Raw genomic sequence first — 23,409 nt, forward strand, 5'->3', positions numbered from 1 at the left:
AATTGTGGGTCAAGTAATGAGAACTTTTCCACAGCTTTTTGTACACACTGCTAATTACTTTCCAAAAGGACTAAATTAATGTTTTCACCATTAATGTATGAATCACCAGCAGTATAGAAAAGTAACAGATTTTCTCATTTATTGTAGTATATTGATGTATTATGATAAAATGTTTTCTTATTGTCTTAATGTATGCCTTAATTTTAATTATTGAACATTTCTTTCATATATTTATTTAGTTTATTTTTCATATATTTATTTAGTTTATTTTTCTTTGCTGTCTCTTCATTCCTTTGGTCTTTTATCTCTTTCAGTATACTTACAGATTTATTTGAGAGCCATGCCAAATTTAAAAATTTTATATATATATATATATATATATAACTTTAAATATTACTTTTCATACATATATAAATACTAATGTCCATATACATATTAATTATACACTCAGTTTGATATTTCATTGCTTACCTTTTTGTCATCATGGTATATTTTTACAAATAGAAGATTTTCATCTTATGTTTCCCTCTTATTCTTAGATATACCTCCTCTGTTCCATAGATTTAATATATAGTAATTTTTCTTCCTTACATTTTTCCAATTTTAAAAAAATATTTTGCTAGATTGAATTATGATGAAATCAGTAACATGATTGTTGCATTGTCATCTCTCACTCTTCCTTCTTTCACATACACCTTTTGTGATCTCATGCACTGAGAAACAGTGGCGTTCATCATCAATAACAAGATTCCAAACATCCAGTCTTATAGTTTGCATATTTCTTCCTCTCCACTTCTCATGATTCATTTAGGATTACTAAGTCTGTTGTATAGCATTGCGTATATTACAATAATATGTAATAGTGAACTGCTATTTCGGAATGTTCTTGTTTTGTTCCATAGATGACCTTATTCACTAGCACCAAGCCCCACACATTAGCTTAATATAAAGTGTATCAAATGACTACTTGAAGTAGAGTGAAAACTACCACTGTATCTTTAATTTTTTATTATTGTTTTCTTAATGTTTATGCTTATACTAAATATTTTTTAAATAATAATTTAAGGTCAAAATAAGTTTTTAAAAGATTTTTTGTTTTATGTTACCTGGTATACCCAAATAATCACCCCATTTTTGTCTAAAACAGTATAAATTAAGAGACAAAGCAAGAAATAGTTATATTGGATATTGATGACTTAGTTTATGTGCAGCATGTATCTTAGTTTAATTTTACTTCTCTTATGTTTTATCCCTAAAATTGTTCCAAATGGAAACTATTCTTTGAAGTCAGGGTACAAAGTACATACCTACTGAACATGTTTGAGGATGTTTGCTCAAAGTACGTAGGCACTATGCATTTAGCACATATGTGACTCACATTAACTTCAAATGTGAACCTCATGTGTTCTTCCCTGCTATAATACACTTCTATTTTTTTATTTTATTGTAATAATATGTGACCCAAGGAACTGTGAAAAAAATCATTATTTGTTTTATATATTTTTAATTAGTGCAAAAAAAATCACTAAAGCTAAGTGGAAACCATAGAATTTATTTGCTGATTTTTATCACTAAATTAAGCCAGAATTATGCCATTATCAGACCTTTTTTTTCACCAAGTCCTCCTCAAGAATAAGGCAAGTCAGGCTTTGTTTTATTACTGCCTTTAAAATCAATCTTAAAATAAAAATTTTAGAAAGTGTGCAATGGATTACTATGTGACTTCAATGTGATTATACATAAATCTGCTATAAGATAGGTGTTTCAGTTTTTGGACCACTAAATAATTACCTTAAAATAGACTTTTGCCTTTTAATTTTTGTATAGGTAACTTTCTGCAATATTCTAGGATGGAATCTTAGTGGATTTTCCCATTGCTTGCCCCTTATCCAGTGTTAGATTGAGGTTCTGTGGCAGGACTTGGGTAACTGGACAGGACTCTAGTACTGATAACATTAGCAGTCAAAGTAGGCTCTCTAAGCACAGAACTAGTTATCCTGGCACCTGTGGAGCATTGTCTCTGGCAAAGGAAGAATCCAAGTCATTTTGCAATTCAAAAACCTTAAGTGAGGAATTATTAAGGGAATTGGAAAAGAGAAAAATGCAAGTCCAAAGAGCATGGACAGAGAATACGTCTCAGGATAATATGTGTGTTGTATTTTATATCTTAGCAAAGGCAAAAGAATTATTCATCTCTCTTCTCAATTGGGTAGTATCTCAAAATAAAGCATTAGGAAGCAGAAGGATATTTTCAGTTATGTCACTGATATAAAATCGTACTGCATCAAGAAGCCCCCAAAGTAATAACCTTTTATGTTTACCAGTAGGAAGCCTTCTTGCCACAATTTTAAGAGTTTCTGGATACTTATATGTATATACACACACGCATACACATACATACACACACACACACACAAACACATATCCTTTCATGTCACTTGGATTTTCAACTTAATTGATAGCTGCTATTTCTACCATTAACCTCAAACTAGTATTCGGTCTTTACATCAAACACTTATGCTTTAAATGAGAACAGAAAATCTGAATGCCTGAGTTTTAGTTTGTAGTATACATCAGGAAAAGACAATATTTTCCTCTCTTTGGCTTCTATTGTACAAGGCAAATTTCAAATACTGGCTGTCTACAAAGAGTAAGGGTCCCTATAGTCCTTTCACTGCCAAAATTTATCCATACACTATTTTCCCCATACCTACAATGTAAAAATATAAGAAAAGGTTTCCTACTAACAATTTAATTCTCCTTCATAGCCTAAATCTACTCATCTATCTTTAAGAAGACATCCAAAAATTTTATCATTGATATCATTTATCACTTAGGCCTGTATTTCTTGCATATATATGTTCATTTGTTTCTACAACTAACCAGGTTCAAAACATTTATTATTTATTTCCTCTATCATCTAGATATTCTGTCATCCTCAAGTTCTTTTGCAACCTCATTTTAGTATTTTCTAGCTAATAGGCTAACTTACAAAATTATGCACAGAGGATAAGGAAAGGGAAAAAAAATTAGTTAAGATGATTTTTGTTTGTTTTATGGTGCCGGGGATCAAACTCAGGGCCTTATACATTTCAGGCAAGTATTCTTGCACTCAACTACATCCCCAGCCCAACTAAATTAATTAAAATGTATTAGTGCCTTCATCAGATACCAAATATGCAAGGGTAGAGCCAGTGCATTTGTTTCTACAATTAACCAGGTTCAAAAACATTTATTATTTACTTTCTCTATCATCTATCACTTGTACACATATTCTTCAGCTAGTCACTATGCTAACTAATTAAATGCACATTCCTAAGAGTTGAGGTGTTAGGTTTTTACCTATGCTTAATATATAGGTTTGAAAAATCTGAATTTTTAATTATTTAATTAACTAATTTTTCAGGTAGTCATAGCAGTGTGAGATCCATCTAAAATTTTCTCTCCACTTATTGTATAACAACATTTCCTTAGAATCAATTTCCCAGACTATTTTGAGACTACATTTTGTTTGTTCATTCGGCAGCATGGCAGCCTTAAATGCTCATGTAGCTATTTCTGAAAATTGTTATTTCCATTCAAATTGTCAATCTCTTGTATATTAGTCTTCCAAACTAGAAAAACTGGAGTTATAAGCAAGGGAAGCAAACATTTTTAAGTAGCTTATACCCTTTCTCAGACTGCATCCAAATACTTTGACCAACTTGGTACTTTGGAAATAAAAAGAATTATTGTTTACTAGTGCAGAGCATATACCTCATCCTTCAGAATGGTACCACAACTTTACAAGGTACTGTCTCCCAACTGCCATACTAAAGTTATTCAGGTGATAAAAGGAAAAACAACATCAGTGCATCTTATGGTGTCTCTCCATTGCTTTACTTTTTCTTGATAAATAAGAAAACAATATTATTTTACAGGATATCATAATAATATATAAGGCATTAGGTAGTTCTACCTTTTGAGGATGTTGGCAGAATTATGATGGGGAGAAAAAAAAATAAAATCCAAAGTATATATTCTTCTAGAAATAATTAGACGATCCTTCAGTGATAGAAGGGGTCCAGTATAATCTCCTTACTACCAAATAACTATCTGGTCCCATTGGTACTTTTTAATGGGCCCAGGGCTTATATTCATCAATAACAATAACTAGGTCTGCCTGAGGAAAAGAAAGTTTATATTTGGATCATGCATAATTGTCATCTTTTTCACCAAGGCCCCCAAGTATATGAGCCACTATATAAAACACTGTGACATGCAGAGGATGCCTGGTATCCTCACAGGTGGTCCATTTTGTCTATTTGAAAATTAACAGCATTATACGCAATGCTATCCATCCATTGAAACTTCTGTCTTCTTAATCTGTCTTCTTAATACTTATCTTCCAATAGTACTCTTGTCAAACTACTTATCATCTGAGTAATCCAGTAACTACAGGGCAAAATATGAGACATCAACTTGCATCATCTTTACTTTGAAGTGAAATAATAGTGAAATATCTAGTTTATAATCAGTAGCTTCATTTGCAAAGTTCCTGAAATCATTCAGGCATACAGTCTTCTTTTTCTTTTTCCACATTATCCATAAGAATACATCCTCTCAAATAAAATAAATAAAAACAGATGAAAAGGCAAATACTACAACTGAAACAACAAAAATGCAAAGGATCATTGGAGATTATTATGCAAAACCAAACCAACAAAATTGATAAAAGAAGAAATTAACAAATTCTTACAATATATACTTTATCAGCTATACCATGAAGAAATAGAAAACCCGAACAGACCATTTACAAGTAATAAGATTGAACAGTTGTAAGAAGTCTTCCATCAAAGAAAAGCCCAGGATCAGATATGTAGCTTCACTGCCAAATTCTACTAAGCAAATACCAACTCAACTCTAGTCATTCCCCCAAAAAATAGAAGAGGAAGGATTTCTTCAAAATACATTCTACAAGGCAAACATTACCCAACATCAAAATCAGATAAGGGTACCACAAGAAAAGAAAACTGCAGACCAACATCTTTGATGAAGGTAGATGTAAAAATCCCGAATCAAATATGAGCAGACTGAATCCAACAGCACATTAAAAAGATTATTCATCGTGATAAAACTGAGTTCATCTCAGGGCAAAAGAATAGTTCAGTATTCACTAATCAATAAATGTAATACACCATATCAGTAGAAAAGCTGCAAATTTTTTCTCTAAGATCTAGAACAGGGCAAAGATGCCAACTGTCACCACTTTTTTTTTTTTCTATATTGTCCTAGTCAGAGCACATAGGCAAAAGAAAGAAATAAAGGCTATCCAGATAGAAAAAAGAAGTCACTTTGTCACTGTTTGCATATAACATGATCTTACCTACAGAAAACTCCAGAAACTCTACCAATAAATTAATTTAGCAAAGTTATAGGATTTAAAATCAACATACAAAAATTAGTAGTTAAACCAATAAAGGATTATATGAACAAATGTTAACAAATTAGTAGTTGCTAATTATCAACATGAAGTTGCTATGTGCGGATGTCTGTAGGAGAAATCAAAGAAGCAAGTCCACTTGTAATAGCTACAAAATTAAAATAAAATATCTATGAATAAATTTAACCAAAAAGGTGAAAAATCTCTACAATGAAAATTGTAAAACAGCAACCAAGAGGTAAAAGATCTTTACAACGAGTATTATAAAACATCAATTAAAAATATTAAAGAGGCACAAAAAAGTGGAAAAACATTTGTGTTCATGAATTGGAAGAATATTGTTGAACTGTCCATGTTCCCCGAAGCAATTTACAGATTAAATGCAATCCCTATCAAAATACTAATATTATTCTTCACAGAACAAGGAAAAACAATCATAAAAATTATATGTAATCACAAAAATATCCAATTAGCCAAAGCCATTTTGAACAAAAAAAAAGAAGCAAAAGGCATTATGCTATTTGTCTTTAAAGCATGAGGTTACTTCAAAACTGTAGTAATCAAAGCAGTGTGGTATTGACATAAAAATAGAAAGGGGAAGGGACAGTTTTTTCAATAAATGGTGATGGGAAAACTGGATATACACATGCCAAAGAAAGCGAGACCCCCTTCTTTTTAACTACAAAGATAACTTCAAAAGTAAACTTGAACATAAATGTTGACTTCAGTGTAAGACCTGAAACTGTGAGCCTGCTAGATGAAAACATAGGGGAAATGCTTCAAGACATTGGAATAGGAAAGGATTTTTTTTTAACAAGATTCCCAAAGCACGGAAAGCAAATACGAAAATGGAAAATAGGGTTACATAAAACTAAAAGGCTCTGCATAGCAAAAGAAACACTCAACACTGTAAGAGGCAATCCTGCAGAATGCTATAAATATGCAATGTATGTATCTGACAAGGGGTTGATATCCAGATATATATAAGGAAGTCCAAATTGCAATAGCACAGTTGAGGTGGGCAATAATAACCAAGTTTAAAAAATGAGTAATAGAAGGTAGGCATTTCTCTAAAGAAGTCTTACAGATAGCCAACAGTTACATTTTTAAAAAAAAATGTTCATCACAAATCAACAGGAAAACACAAATCAAATCCACAATGAGACATTACCTATCCCCAGTAAGAATGACTAGTATCAAAAAGACTAAAGATAACAAGTACCATTTAGGGTATGGAGAAAAGAGGACCCTTACACAGTCTTAGAGGGAATGTAAATTATATAGCAGTTATTGAAAACAGTATGAAGGTTCCTCAAAGGATTAAAAATAGAACTATCATATTATTCATCAACCCTACTATGGATATAGAGGAAATGAAGTAAGTATCTTGAAAAGCCACCTACACTTCCATGTTAATTGCAGCACTATTCACAGTAGCCAGGAAATGGAAACAATGTAAGTATCAATCAACTGATGAATGGATAAAGATGACATATACACAATAGAATACTACCCAGCTATAAAAATAATGAAAAGCTATTCTATGTGACAACATGGATGGAAATAGAGATCATTAAGTCAGTCACAGAAAGGCAAGTAGCACATGACATCACTAATGTGGAATCAGAAAAAGTTGATCTCAAAGAAGTTGAGAGTAGAATTGTGTCCAGGAACATTGGTGCAGGAAAGTTGGGTAAAAGTTGGTCAAAAGTTCTGGGATAGTATTTGTTCCACAGTATGGCAACTTTGGAAAATAATCATGTGTTGTATGTTTCAAAAAGCAAGAAGAATGGATTTGAAAGTTTTTACCACAAAGAAATAATAAATATTTGAGGAGAAAAATACATTTAACCTGATTTAAACATTATGCAGTGTTTACAGGTATTGAACATTACATGGAACCCCACTGATATGTACTTTTATGTTTGTGTATCAATTTCTTAAATAAAAAAAAACATAAAATGAGTTGTTTTATATATACTCTAAAAAATGAACAATAAATAACAATTCTATAATTCAAATCAGTAGCCAGCCTTACCAGAATTTGTATTAACTTAACATGTATTTATTAAATATCTTCAACTCATGTATATGTATGTGGTTACTCAAACAAAAAAGTAGCAACTTGTGAAAATTGCTATGAAAGAAACCAATAAGAAATTAAATAGAATAAGAGAATGGTTGGTTACCATAAATAGAATGGTTAGGGAAGGTTCTCTAAAGAGATGTCATTAAAGCTCAGAACTGAAGGAAGGGATTAAGCAAGCTATTCCAAGAAAGGAGATAATAGATTTCAGGATAAGCAAACACTGTGTTAAAGTATCTGAGAGATCTGTTTGGCTATTGCAGAATAAATTAGGAGGATTGTAGCACAGTTGAGGTGGGCAAAGTCCATTTTGTATAAGGCCACAGACCCTTAGTTAAACAGTTTGAATTTTATTCCAAGTAATATAGAAAAACAGTCATTTGTTGATTTCTTCAAATGGCATTCATTGAGCTCCTTCTGTGTGCCTGGTAAAGTTCCTCCCTTATGGAATTAACATTCTGGTGGAAATGATAGATAATAAGCAAATATGTGAAACTGTGATGATTCTTATGGAAAAAATACTAAACAAAGTAAAGGGAGTAGGGAGAGCCCAGCAGTAGTGAAATGTTACAAAATAATGAAGTTAGGCTTCTATGATGAGGTGATCTGAATAGAAAACTGAAAGAAGCAAACCAAACTGAGGGAGGAGTATTCCAGGGCAGTAAAAGATTTTAAACTAGGCAAATTGCATACCCTAATTTATATTTTAAGATCACTTTTCATACTTAGTGAAAAATGGATTAAAATAGAATTGTATGTAGAATTAATTATTTTGGTGGCTTAGGGTCCCCCTAGGTTTGTGGCAGTGCGAATAGGATATTCTGATAAATGAGAAATGAAAGCTGAGTAAAAGAAAGGAATCAAGAATGACTCTATGAAGCTAGTAGAATCTTGAAACCAAAAGCAGACAAAAACACATTCAGGGGTCAGGGGAAGGGACTTCAGACCAATATCCTTAATGAATATAGATGGAAAAAATCTTAATAAAAGATTGGCATATTTCATACAAAACACCATGATCAAGGGTCACTCATCACCAGTATGCAAGGTTGGTTCAACATATACAAATCAATAAATGAAATTCATCACATGATTTTTCTCAATAGAGGCAGATAAGGCATTTGACAAAATACAGCATCCATTCATGTTTAAAACACTAGAAAAATAAAATAGAGATAAAAGGAACATACCTAAACATTGTAAAAACTATATATGAAAAACCCAAGGCCAACATCATTCTAAACAGAGAAAACTAAAAGCATTCCCTCTAAAAACTGGAACAAGACAGGGATGCTACTTTGACCACTTCTATTTAACATTGATCTGGAAACTCTAGCCAGAGCAATTAGGCAAAAGAAAAGAGATACAAATTGGAAAAGAAGAGCTCAAACTATCTCTGCTGATGACATGATTCTATATTTAAGAGACCCAAAAACTCCACCAGAAAACTTCTAGAACTCATAAGTCAATTCAAAGTAGCAAGATACAAAATTAATACCCAGAAATCAATTGTGTTTCTATACTCCAACAATAAATGAGCAGAAAGTGAAATTAGAAAAACTATCCTATTCATAATAGCTTCAAAAACATTAAAAATTCTAGGGAATCAAATCTATAAAAAGAGGTTAAAGACCTCTGCAATGAAAACTACAGAACACTAAAGAAAGAAATTGAAGACCTTAGAAGATAGAAAGATCTCCTATGTTTTTGGTTAGGAAGAATTTATGTCAAAATGGCCATACTACCAAAAGCACTCTACAGATTTAATGCAATTCCTATTAAAGTTCAAATGATGATCTTCATAGAAATAGGAAAAGCAGTCCCTAAATTCATCTGGAAAAATAAAAGGCCCAGAATAGCATTAAATGGAGAAAATCTTTGCTACCTGCACCTTGGATCGAGTATTAATGTCCAAGACATACAAAGAACTCAAAAAACTTAACACCAAAAAAAAAAAAATCCAATTAACCCAATCAATAAATGGGCAAAGAAACTTAATGGGCACTTCACAGAAGAAATGCAAATGGTAAAAAAATATATGAAAAAAATTGAACCTTTCTAGCAGTTGGAGAAATGCAAGTTAAAACTACACTGATACTTCATCGCACTCTTGTCAAAATGGCCATTATCAAGAATACAAGTACAATAAATGTTGGTAAAGACGTGGGGAAAAGGGTACACTTACACTTTGTTGGTGGGACTGCAAATTGGTGCAACCACTCTGAAAAGCAATATGGAGATTCCTTAAAAAACTAGGAATGGACCCACCATTTGATCAGTCCTCAGTATATAGCGTAAGGATTTAAAATCAGTATGCTACAGTGACACAGCCACTTCAATGTTTATAGAAGCACAATTCACAATATCTAAGCTATGGAGCCACCCTAGATGCCCTTCAACAGATGAATGGATAAAGAAAATGTGTTATGTATATACATTGGGGTATTACTCAACCATTAAGAAGAATGACTTTATAACATTTGCCAGTAAGTAAAAGCCAGATGTTGGATATTTTCACTGATAATGTGGAAGCTAATCCACAGTAAAGGAGGAGAGGGGTAGAGTAGGTATTAAGTAGATTAGACAAGGGGGAATGAAGGGAAAGGAGGGAATAGGAAAACAAAAAAACAATGAATGAACCTGACATAACTTTTCTGTGTACATATCTGAATATACCATGATGAATATACCAAGATGTACATGTACCATCATGTACATCTACAAGACTCAGTTTCTGATTAGAATAAGATATATTCCTTGCTTGTAGGATTCTATCAAAACAAATTCTACTGTCATATAACTAAAAAGAACCAATTTAAAAAGAAGGATAACTCCTTGTTAACTCAAATATTTAGGTAAATCATGATGCTAGTTTTTGAAAAGGGGAAGAGTGAGAATGAATGTTGGGGGAGCAGGAAGACAGATTTGAGCTTTATAAAAAATTGTATTTTGAACATGTTAATTTGTATTCCTAGGACTTTCAAGTGGAAACTTCGAGGCAATTAGACATAAGAATTCTGTCAAAAACACAGAGGATGTTAGATAAACGTGGGAATTTGGAAGCGTCAGCATAGAGGCAATCTTTAAATCCAAGTGGGCATATGAGAAACTCTGGCAGTGAGTGTGAGGTCTCAAGGGGATTCTCTCATTTTAATCAGAGGTAGAAAATGAAGAGCTGGCAGTAGGATCTGGGAGCGTGATTCCAGTGTGGTACAACACAGAAAAAGAGTTCCATGAAGGACTACTTTGCCACATCAAATTGTAATGGTAGTTTTGTGGGATGAGAGCTGAGAAACATACTTAGGATTTAATACTTTGAGGTCCTGCATGTACTTGGCTAGCAGAGTCAGTGCGTGTTGTGAACAGACGCCAACTTGGAATGAATTGAGATATAAATGAGGAGAAGGAAAAGAAATAGAAGCAAGTACACAACTCTTCTGGCAACCTAATATGTAATTTACCTAACATAATTTAATACACAGCTAGTATGGTCTTTCAGCTCTCACATGGTATTCCCCAGTTTTTTTCCATATGCAAGTGATTGTGCTAGATTCTGGATAAGTTCCATTCAGGACTAAGAGAGCAAAGACCTTCTTCTGAGTGAGTTTACTGGTTGAAATCTCAGAATATTGCTCTTATTTATAAAAAACTATATTGGTTACAGGTGAATAGGAAGAACAATTTCATGAAAAGTAAAATTGAGAATATTTTCACATGCTCAATACTTAAGGATGGGTGTTTTTAAATGTTTAAAAAGTTTATTATTTTAAGATAAACATAATTTATCCAACCTCATATCAAACAAAGTCTTAATAGATTAAAGTTGTCTACCTTTACTCAAAGTCATCAGAAGTTCAGATTTGTTAGGATTTCTACTAATAACATTAGGCTATAGTTTTTCTTAATTTATTTGCCTTTTCATTTAGCATACAGACAAATATTGGCATCTTCTTATATGTAAGAATTTAGTATCAGGCTGTTGAAAATCAGAAATGGAGTTGAGTTTAATTCATGGTAATCACATCATTTTCAACTCAAACAACCTGTTTTTTATCAAAATAAAATTTTGATAAGTGCTTTTCTCTTTTGTCAGAGCTTGGACCTATAATAGCTGAGGAGAGTTTTTAAGAAACTATTAGGCTAAAATATTGTCAAACTGACATTATCTATAGAATTGCTGAGCGTTGGACATTTGAATTCAGTTGGCCTTATGGAATTTTTGTGTAATTGAAAACATCTATTTAAGCTTAAGCTGCAAGGTGAATAGCTATTTTATTTTATTTTATTTTTCCTTGGTTGTTTTCATGTATGTCCTTTTGAAGAAAGAGGCAAAACCCTTATTATATTTAGTGATAATTGATATATTTATAGAATACTATTTGTTAAAGATTTGTATTATCATATTTAATCATGAATTTGGGAAGATCCATCCTTCCTTCCTCCCTCCCTCCCTCCCTCCCCCCTCTCTCTCTCTCTCTCTCTCTCTCTTTCTTTCTTTCTTCTAATTAGTTATATATGACAGCATATTGCATTTTGTTTCATTGTACCCAAATGGAACACAACTTTTCATTTCTCTAGTTTTACATGATGCTGAATCACACCATATTTGTAGTCATACATGTACCTAGGGTAATTATGTCTATCTCATTCCACTATCTTTCCTGCCCCCATCCCCCCTTTCTTTCCCCTACTTTGCTCAATCAAAATTTCTGCATTTTTCCCATGCCCCTCACCATTATGGATCAGCATCTACTTATCAGCTTTTCATTTGGGGGGATTGGCTTATTTTTCTTAGCAAGATACTCTCCAACTCCACCCATTTACCTGCAAATCCCATAAATTTATTCTCTTTTAATGCTGAGTAATATTCCATTGCATATATATGCCACAGTTTCTTTATCTATTCATCTATTGAAGGGCATCTAGCTTGTTTCCACAATTTAGCTATTGTGAATTGAGCTGCTATAAACATTGATGTATGCTGATTTAAGTCCTTTGGGTAAAGACCAAGGAGTGGGATAGCTGGGTCAAATGACAATTCCATTCCAGTTTTTCTAAGGAATCTCCATACTGCTTTCCAGAGTGGTTGCACCAATTTGCAGTGCCACCAGCGATGTATCCCCACATCCTCAACAACACTTACTACTGCTTGTATTCTTGATAATTGCCATTCTGACTGAAGTGAAATGAAATCTTAGAATAGTTTTAATTTACATTTCTGTAATTACTAGAGAACCTGAACTTTTTTTCATATATTTGTTGATTGATTGTATATCTTCTCAGAAGTGTCTTTTCAGTTCCTTAATTGGGTTATTTGTTTTGTTTTGTTTTTTTGATATGAAGTTTTTTGAGTTCTTTATATATCCTGGAAATTAGTGTTCTGATGTGCATGTAGTAAAGATGTTCTTCCACTTTGTGAGCTCTGTCTTCATATTATTGATAGTTTCCTTTGCTGAGAAGAAGCTTTGTAGTTCGAATCCATCCCCTTTATTAATTCTTGATTTTATTTTTTGCACTTTTGGAGACTGGTTAAGGGAGGATACATTCTTGTTATCCCAGTTTTGCGGATACAGAAACTAAAACAGAAAGATAGGATGATTTTTCCTGAAGAACACAAAGCAAATGGCACTTGGCAACTCAAAACCATTATAGCTAACTCAGAGCCTGTGTTCCTTATTTTGCCATGCAGTAACTGGGATACTGGCAACATCCAGACTAGAGAAAATAGAAAGGCAAGGTGCAGTACGTAGAAATTGATGGGTATTAAAGTGCAATAAAGAAAAATCAAGCTTAACATGGTGGAGCATACCTATAAATCCCAGCTATTGAAGAGTCTGGGACAGGAAAACTTTGAATTTGAGACTAGCCTCAGCAATTTAGCAAGACTCCATCTCAGAAGGTGGGGTGGGAAAGGAGATTGGAGGTGCGGGGGGGTGTGGGCAGTAAGAGAAAGGAGTGATAGAGAAAGGGAGGAAGGGGAAAAGAAGGAAAAAATCAATAGCTAAAATGTCAAACAACAGTAACCAACAAGAACTCTTCCAAAGAAAATGTGGTTTATATACATAATGGAGTATTACTCAGACATAAAGAATGATTTCATGGCATTCACTAGTAAATGAGTGGATCTGGAGATTTCTTTCTAAGTGAAATAAGACAGCCCCCTAAAAACAAATGTCAGATGTTCTCTCTGGTATGCTCACCTATAATAGGGGTGGAGGGAGAATTATCAGTTCAGTGAGTTAGACAAAGAGGAATGAAGGGAAGGGAGAGGGAACACAAATAGGAAGGAAAATGGAATTAATCTGACATAAATTTTCTATGTACGTATATTAATACACCACAGTGAATCTCAACATCATCTACATCCACAGACTAGGATCCCAATTAGAATAAGAATACTCCATGTTTGTATGAATATCTCAAAATAGATTCTACTTCATGGATAATACTATTCTCAGCTATTAAAAGAAAAAAAAGAATGTAAACTCTGTCAGAGGAATCCAACAGCATTACCAGTGATAACATGATTGCACCAAATGAGTTGGGTTGACCTAATTAACTTTAGAATTAAAGAAACAAGTTTAAAAAAAAGAGTGAATCCTAATATAAACTATGGAGTTTAGTTAATTCTGTATCTTTATTATCTTAGCAATAGTAACAAATGCACTACACTACTTAATATAATTACTTGTTAATTAAACTGTCTTGGGGAAGGGGTAGATGGGAACTCAGTGATTTCTGCTAAAATTTTACATAAACCTAAAGCTGTTCTAAAAAATAAAATCTGTTATTTTAAAAAATTGTAAAGAAATCAGAAGATGTAATATTTTTTTCTTAGAGAAAAAAGGCCAATTTTCATAACTTTATTTTTAGGTATAGGGGTGGAAATATTCTAACAACAGCAAATAAATAAATTTGAAAATAAATAAATTTATCTACATAGAATTCCCAACTTGTGTGTGTGTCTAATACATTCGTCACTAACTCAAATCTTACCTGTTTTCTGCTTATGATCTGAAATAATGGGTCTAGCCTTGAGCCTGGTAAATAATATCATTTCTTTAAATAGCTATTTGAAGATTCTCTCATTTGTGCAGTGATTTGGGAGTGATATTCTAGTTGAAAGCATAGACTGGAGCTAGGTTTCCTGGGTTCAATACTTACTGTCCATTATAAGTAATGTGACATTGATACGCTGCTTAAGCTCTGAGCCTTATATCTTCATCTATAAATAATAATAACCCCATCCTCGTAGGAATGTGGTGAGGATTATGGTGTTGAAAGATTTAAGATACTGAAACAGTGTAAGTGTTCAATATATGCTAACTGTTCCAGGTTGTAACAGCACTCAAAAAAGTATTCGATTTTAAGAGGTTTGAGTTAGGAATGCTCAACTGGTAAAGTCTATGGAAATATCCCAAATTCCCAAAACTCCTGAAATGGAAATACTTCTGGTCCTAAGCATTTCAGATAAGGGATACTCAGATAAGGCATATTTATAATATTACTGATGGTACAGAGATAATAATAATACCTTATAAACAGGTTACTTTGGTTGAAAAATCTTTGATGAGATTGACCTTCCATTTATCATTTTGCTTGTGATCTTTAACAGATTAAATTTATGTTAATAAAGTATTTTATGATGATGCTACTTTAGAAAATTAACTGCAATATTCCTTTTCAAATTATCTTTATCTACATTTTTAATATTTTTAAATTGTAGATAAATGTAATACCTTTATTTTATTTATGTTATTTGTATGTGATGATAAGGATCAAACCCAGTGCCTCACAAGTGCTGTCCACTGTGCTACTTCTCCAGCCAAATTTATTATATTTAATTACATGTAAATATGCTCATATACTAACAGTATAGTAAACTATTTTGAAATGTGGCTGTCTTTGAGTTTGAGAAGGGGCAAAAAAGGAAAATAATTTTGGAGTATTGGTAATGTTTGGAAACTTATTTTTAATTTATTGTATTTAATTCTTTTCTTTTAGTAGATCAATAGAATGGTCTTGTGTATCTTTCATTGTTATTTCTCGCTTCTGTCTATGGGGTTTATCATGCAGAAGTATATTATCAGAAATTAATAATTACAAGGAAATGTTTTAATTTAACATCTGTACCAGATGTGACATATTTAAAACAATTGATAAACATTTTTCAGTGGCATATGGTCTGAGTCTGACATGCTTTGAAAAGAGTACAGAGTTCTGATAATGAGGATTCTGTGAAAATGGGAAAACCAGCATAACAGATATGCTTTGAGAAAGTATGGGTTTTTAGCATCTTGAAACAATATATCACACTCAAAAGGACAGAATTGGGCTCCACAATCTGTTAGCTCATTCTTGTCCAATCTGGTCTCCTCCTTTCTTTTGGAGCCAGCGTTGTCATCGGCTCACTGAATTATATTCTGACTGGAATGTATTTCAGGCACAGAGTAATGTGTCTACTTAAATGGAATCCTATCTTTCTATAAAAGTTTTTTGAGTATAATAAATTTAAAATATAAAAAAAATTCTATTAAGTTAAAGTAAGTGGTTCAACAGTTTACATATGTGCCTATTCCCCTGTTGCCCTAAAAAAAAAGAAAGACCACTACTTTGAGCAACATAGATGTTTTTCTTTTATGTATAATTTTGAGTAAATTTTTATTTAACTATTACATGGATAGACATATTGCAAAGGCTGTTTATTATGAAAATACCTGTACATTATAAAATATATTTGTTTAACAGAAATTAATGAATAAAAAGTTCTCTATTGAAGTTTTTTTATTATGATCCTTATTAATTTTGTACAGCCCGTCTTAACAAGAATTAACCCTTAATGCCCTCAGGCATCCATTTTTTGTAATAAATAAACTTGTCTCCTACCCATCTAGTATGGTACTAGCTATTCTTGGAAAAGTTGAGATGGTAACCCAAACATTTTTATAGGCCTTTTTTAAAAATATTTGTTTTTCAGTTTTTGGTGGACACATCTTTATTTTTTTTTTATTTTTATGTGGTGTTAAGGATCAAACTCAGTGCCCTGCGCATGCCAGGCAAGCGTGGCACTGCTTGAGCCACATCCCCAGCCCACTATAGGTCTTAATTTTGTTATTCAATCAGGATTCAGAAAGGCTATTGTATTAATATTCAAAATCACTGAGACTTTTAATGTGAATCATACAGAGTTGTGCAAATTAATTAGATGTTATGTTAGAACTATATTACCTTATATAAAGGATTAAATGAGATAATCTTTGTAAAGAGATAAACACAATGCCAGACACATTGTAAGTGCTCATAAATGACATCTATTATCATATTTTAAGCTTTCATTGTCTGAAAATTTTCCTAAAAATTTTTGGTTGTATTATGATGTTTTGATCAAGAAGAAATTTAGTTTGAACTACAGAAATAGTTTTAAGTACAGGAAAATGTGTGATTTGATCCAAGAAATTGTATTTTCACATTTATGTAGGCTGTCTTACTCATGTTATGCTTAATAATTGAGTAACAACAATAAATTTTGTATTTTTATTCCGATAATTCATAATTTATCCACAGAAACCATCTAATAATAAATGAAGTGTTTTTTTGTGATTGTCCTCATGAGCATTTTAAGTCTTTGCCATTCAAATAGACAAATATTTCTTTTTACTGTATTGATTTATGTGAGAGTGGGTGTGGAAAGAATGAGAAATAGCTAGCCTTCCCTGATGCAAAGACAGGATGTTATAATGCCTCTCCAGACCTCCTGCCATAGGATCCTTTCACTTTTCTTTGAAAAATGATACATTATCTTTTAGGTATGATTGGCATTGCCATGAGGCACTCTTAAATACACAAGTTATATGTAGCTACTTAAGTTATAAAGCTGAAAAAAAATCCATGGAAGTAATTTTTAGAGCAAGAACATCAGTGAATAATTCCTGATAGTGTAAATTGAAGATACTTTATGCAATGACCTATTGAACAAAAAGAAAATGGGTAATAAGCACTTTCTTGAGAATGGCTAACATAATTTACAAGACAAGCACCTTTCTTTATAGTATACACTTGCAGACAGCTTACATATGCTAATTTTAAAGTAAAGTTTATTTATGTTAATATATCTCCATATTCCTGTTTAGAGGTTCATAAAGTAAATAATGTGGAAATATCAGGTGACCACAGTGTATTATGAAATAATAAACTGCTGATACTGCATTTAACTCAGTGAAAGTTGATAAGTAACATAACATTTCTGATGTAGATGTCATTAAAATATCACTTAGTTGGTGCAGTACTTTTTATATACTCATTATTAAGCTAACCTTCCTATTTTATGGATTATTGGTGTAAAACAGCTTGTTTATACATAAACATGCTTTTTAAGTTTCTTTTTGATTATTGAAAATAAAATAAGGACAAAAACAGTTGAAGTAAAGAAGTATATAGCCAATGTTTCTAGTATAATTGATTAATCATTAGGAAAAAATGCCTGGTTTTTCACTATAATTTCTATATGGCAATTTGATCTTATGCATTTTTACCAAAATGAAATAGCCAATTGAAGTTTTTCTAATTGAAGATTTTGAACTACTTAATGATTTATGCATAGCCAGAAAATTAAATGAGAGGAGGAGGTCAATAGAAGAGAAAATAGAAATGAGATCTGAATGTTAGTTTTTCATACTTCTATTTCAGGTGTATAAAAACTATCCATGCACTTATTTTCACATTCTTCTCTACTATTGAATACTGTTGCGATGTGATGATAAATCTGTAGAAATAACTGAAATTTCTCCTTCTTTTAAATTCTCATATTTTTTCAGATTACTTGTTCTCTGCATTACTCCCCTCATGGAGTTGCCCAGAAAGAACTTCCTGTGTTGCACCTTAGGTCATTCTCTGCTTTAAGGACAAGTTGAGATCTGTCATTAAACAAATCTACTTAGTTCTTTACAAGGAATAAGTTTTATAAAATAATAAGAAGAAGCAAAAGAAGATGATGATGATTAGTGTCTTGTTGCCAGTCATTCAACTTGTATTTGCATTGAGTATTTTCCATGTAGAATGAAAAGTGATAGAATATTCAAAGGTATTTATAGAATATGAGTTTCAAAAACCATTTAGACATATTACAATTTAGTGAGCTAAATTGAGGCTGGAAATAAAATCTGCCTAAAAATATAAAAAAAAGTAGAAGATGAAAAAAATTTTAATATAGTAAAGTTACTATTTATAATAGATAAGGAATTATATAACCAATGTTTCTAGTATAATTGATTAATTATTAGGAAAAATAAACTGGTTTTTCACTATAATTTCTATATAAAAAGAAGTTAAAAGTAATTATTTAAACTTAAAAATTAAACTATAACAAGTTGAACAACTAACAGATGAATATTATTGTATGTTTTTGAGGAAACTTTTCTAAGCAATAAGATATAAGGGAATAATTTAAAACTTCATGTCCATAAAGTTAAAAATACATGTAAGTAAAATGAAGTATGGAAAGAGCTTGATAAAGATATTTATATAATGGAGACAGAATGCACGTACACTATCACAAGTAATAAGAAATAAGCTATTATATCCACTTAATATGAAAAAGTCATTTACCAAAGAAAAAATCTGTGAATATGAAAAGTGTTTAACTACATTATTGATCAAACAAATACAGAGTAAGCAAAAATATCCCAGTTTAATATCTACTGATATTCAGAGTTTTTAAGAGTAAAGTAACATGGAGATACTGATATGTTTATATGCTTCTGTATAAAATCAATTTTGAATAGCCATGAATGTCCTTAAAACATTCATATTCATACCTATTACAGAATATTTATATTAGGCTAAGAGGATCTGTTATTACACAGCCTTGACAAAAATTAAATACATATGTAAGACTGCTATTATTATTTCTAATATACAGATAAAGATACTAAAGCTCAGACAGGTCATGTGACTTGTTCAAGCTCACAAAGTTTACTAAGAAAATGAAAGTTGGAAAAATTTATGTACATCTAGGGGGATATGACTGATTCTTTTGTCATTTTTATATATATTTTCTAAATTTCTGACACTAAGCCAAAAGGAGGACTAGAACTTTTATATAACAAGAGATGAACGGAGACACAAATATTATAGGCAATATCATATCGTTTGTAATAGTTTTTAATCATTAGAGGATAATCCCATTTGTCTACAGATGTTTTCCTTGTTTCATAAAAATAAGATAACATTATCTGCATTTAATTTAGAACATATATTCTTACCAACTCTTCTTTTTAATGAACTTTAATCAAAGCTGTAAACAGAATCTTCATTTTATGCCCATACAATGTCATAAAAAAATCAATTCTTAAAATGAAAAATTTTAAGTTAATACACCTACATCTTGTTATTTTATTTTCATTTGTAGATGGAAAACATCATTGGAACAGTACGAGATTCCAACCTGAAGTTGACACTTGCTTTTGGAATAGGAATGCATCATGCTGGCCTCCATGAAAGGGACCGAAAAACAGTAGAGGAATTATTTGTGAACTGTAAAGTTCAGGTACTTTTTTTCTCCAATGAGTACATATTTAAAAGTAACCTAAAAGTTATATGTTACTTAGATATAATATCATCTTTTATTTTTAGGTTCTTATTGCTACAAGCACGTTAGCCTGGGGTGTAAACTTTCCAGCTCATTTAGTAATTATTAAAGGAACAGAATATTATGATGGAAAAACAAGACGTTATGTAGATTTTCCCATTACAGGTAATTTTTTTTAATTTACAGAGATACATTAAGTTTCCTGTTTAGCCTTAACAACTTAAATTTTCATGAGTTAATATTTGTACCTCCTGTTTTAGCCTTCACAATTTAAATGGACTCAAGCATGCTAGACAAGTGCTTTATCACTGAGAAATACCCCATTCCTTTTTGTTTTATTTTACAACAGGATATCACTCAGTTGCCCATCATGGCCTCAAACTTGTGACCCTCTTGCCTCAACTTCTCAAATAGCTGGGATTATTAATTGATTTTATTGAGAATTGGTCACATTTAAACATACAGTAAGCAAATTTGTAATAATAATAGAATGCAAAACACTGAGCTGTTTTATTTACTTTAACTTACCCAATTTGTTAGTAAGCACTAAAAATATAACTGATGCTTCCAAATTCATAAAGTACGATGAGAAATTATTAGTGATAAAAAATTTTTTGATTAAGCATTTAGTGTTTAATTTTAAATGCATTTTACCAGAAATGATAACTTCCATGGGACTTCCAGAACCAAAGCACTTATTGCTATAATGAATGCATGAGCAGTCTATGAAGATATTTTAAATTTTAATAAAGTCATTTTCAGTTGATTTTTAAGAGGGATATATATTCAATATACATTTCTACTCAATGAATACATGTAAAACTCTATCATTTTTAAGCCATTGTTTATGTCAGATTCCTGCAGTATAAAAGAATTTTTATCCCATGGACAGGAAAATGACAAGACCTAAATAAATACATTATTCATTGTGGAAAATAATAAAAAAGGGCTTCACTGAAGAGATTTTTCTATATAAGTTTTATGATTTTCTGTTTAATTAAAATAGTAACATTTCTTTCTTTTTTTTTTAAGAGAGAGTGAGAGAGGAGAGAGAGAGAGAGAATTTTTTTTTTAATATTTATTTTTTAGTTCTCGGCAGACACAACATCTTTGTTGGTATGTGGTGCTGAGGATCGAACCCGGGCCGCACGCATACCAGGCGAGCGCGCTACCGCTTAAGCCACATCCCCAGCCCAATAGTAACATTTCTTACCCAACGTCTTTAATCACTTAACTAAAGGAGACTATCATCTTTTAATAGTGCCAAATACCTTTTGGGGAACTCAATATTACAACATAGTAACTTTCTAATTTGTCCTAACTTTTCTGAGTAAATTATATTAACTTAGCAAACTTAATAATAGCCATCACAAATAGAATATGTGCTCTTAAAATATTGTTTCCTTTGTTATTTTGTTGTAGAAGCATGCCCTCATCATTAATTCATACCTTCTACCATGTGCCACTTTGTAGAATATCTCTTGTTTTACAGATGTGCTCCAGATGATGGGAAGGGCTGGGCGCCCTCAGTTTGACGACCAAGGCAAAGCTGTAATTCTGGTTCATGATATTAAAAAAGACTTTTACAAAAAATTTCTGTATGAACCTTTCCCGGTAGAATCAAGGTAAATTTTGCTTTAAATTAATTTAAATGGGATTTATTTTGTAGCAAGTTTTAGTGGTTTTCTGGTTACATTTTACTACTTAAAAATGAGTAAAACTTGTAGTATAAAAGAATTACTGTGAAACATTGTAATTATCCCAATAATACTTAATGATAATTTTTATTTTTAAAAAATAACATTTTAAGGAGCTGGGGAATGGCTCAGTTGGTAGAGTGCTTGCCTAACATTCACAGGGCTCTAGGTTCAATCCCCAGCACCACCAAAAAGAAAAGAAAAGAAATCTTAAAAATAAATAAATAACATTTTAAGAGAAAAAATACAGTACTGTGTGCAGCCAAATTGGCTCTGGAGTCAGATTACCTGGATTGAAATCTGAGCTCTGCCAACTATTTGCTCAATATTGAGCAAGTTATTTAATTTCTCAGTGCCATGGGCTGCCTATCTGTAAATGAAAATTATAACCATAATAATAGAGTTAATATCTAAAATAAGGGATATGTAATTAATAATTTAGGTTGCTAATTTATTTCAGAATTATCCCATGCTTCTTTATGGGCCCAATAACTACTACTCCTGCTGCAAAATCTTCCCTTATTTTCATGGTTGAAAATAACCCTTTCTTCCTCAGATTTATATTTTCTCATATACAACACTTTTCACATTCTACCTTTTATCATAGTGCTTTTCTATATACTCTCCTTTACTTTAGTCTAACTGCATTGAGGACAAACATGTTTTTCATTTATATTGTATGTTGTTGTTGAGTTTTTTAATCCTAAATGCAAATAATCCTAAATGCAAATAATGTTTGTTTTTTTAATTTGAAAAATAAGCATTAAATGCTGTGGAATACAGCTAAAACTATGCTAAGAGAAAAATTATGACAAAAAATTTATATGTTAAAAAAGACAAAATGAAAAATTAGTTATCAAGATTCTGTCTCAAGAATTTGAACATCAGCAAATTGAACTCAAAGCAAGACAACATAAAGACAAGAGCCCAGTGTGGTGGCTCATGCCTATAATCCTAGTGGCTCAAGAGTGAGGAAAGAAAATCACATGTTTAAAGCCAGACTCAGCAACATAGCAAGCTCCTGTCTCTAAACTTTAAAAAAAAAAAAAAAATTAAAGAGATGGGGAATATGGCTCAGTTGTTAAGCACCTCTAGACCTCTAGGTTCAATCCCTAGTATAAAATAAGTAAATAAGAGCAAGAATTAATAGATTGACAATAAACGTGGATCAGAGAAAAGTAAAAAGTGACAGAAATTTGTTCTTTGCAAAAGATGACTGATAATTGAATCTCAATATTAGGAATGAAATGATACTATAGATATTAAAAGGTAATAAGATAATATAAACCACTTTATATAAATAATTTGTAAATTTTAGATCAAATGGTAAAATTTCTCTTTAATCATTTATTAAAACTGACCCAATAATAAAATCTCAAATTACCTATCAAAGCAATTGAGTCTTAAATTTATGATCTTTTTACAAAGAAATCTTCTGACCCAGATGCTTAAGTAAATTGTTCATAGCATTTAAGGAAGAAATAGCATCAGGTTTAAATGAAACTCTTCCTCCTAGAAAACATAGGCATATTTGCCAGCTTTTTTTTATCAGACCAGAATAGCTTGAATGACAAAACCTAATAAGAAATTTATAAAATAGGAATGTAACAAACTGTAT

The 23,409-nt window shown here is 31.6% G+C and overlaps 1 protein-coding gene across 2 annotated transcripts in view; it reads left to right on the top strand.

Moving 5' to 3' along the window:
• Ascc3 (activating signal cointegrator 1 complex subunit 3) overlaps positions 1-23,409 on the top strand; it is a 348,955-nt gene that overhangs the window by 228,281 nt on the left and 97,265 nt on the right. For both annotated transcript variants that reach the window (XM_077801715.1, XM_077801716.1), the window contains exons 31-33: positions 19,915-20,052; positions 20,139-20,259; positions 21,587-21,719. In XM_077801715.1, coding sequence (XP_077657841.1) covers positions 19,915-20,052; positions 20,139-20,259; positions 21,587-21,719 — 392 coding nt within the window. The remainder of the gene's footprint in view (positions 1-19,914; positions 20,053-20,138; positions 20,260-21,586; positions 21,720-23,409) is intronic.

This window comes from Urocitellus parryii, chromosome 8 (genome assembly GCF_045843805.1).
Source record: "Urocitellus parryii isolate mUroPar1 chromosome 8, mUroPar1.hap1, whole genome shotgun sequence".
NCBI classification, from domain to species: domain Eukaryota; kingdom Metazoa; phylum Chordata; class Mammalia; order Rodentia; family Sciuridae; genus Urocitellus; species Urocitellus parryii.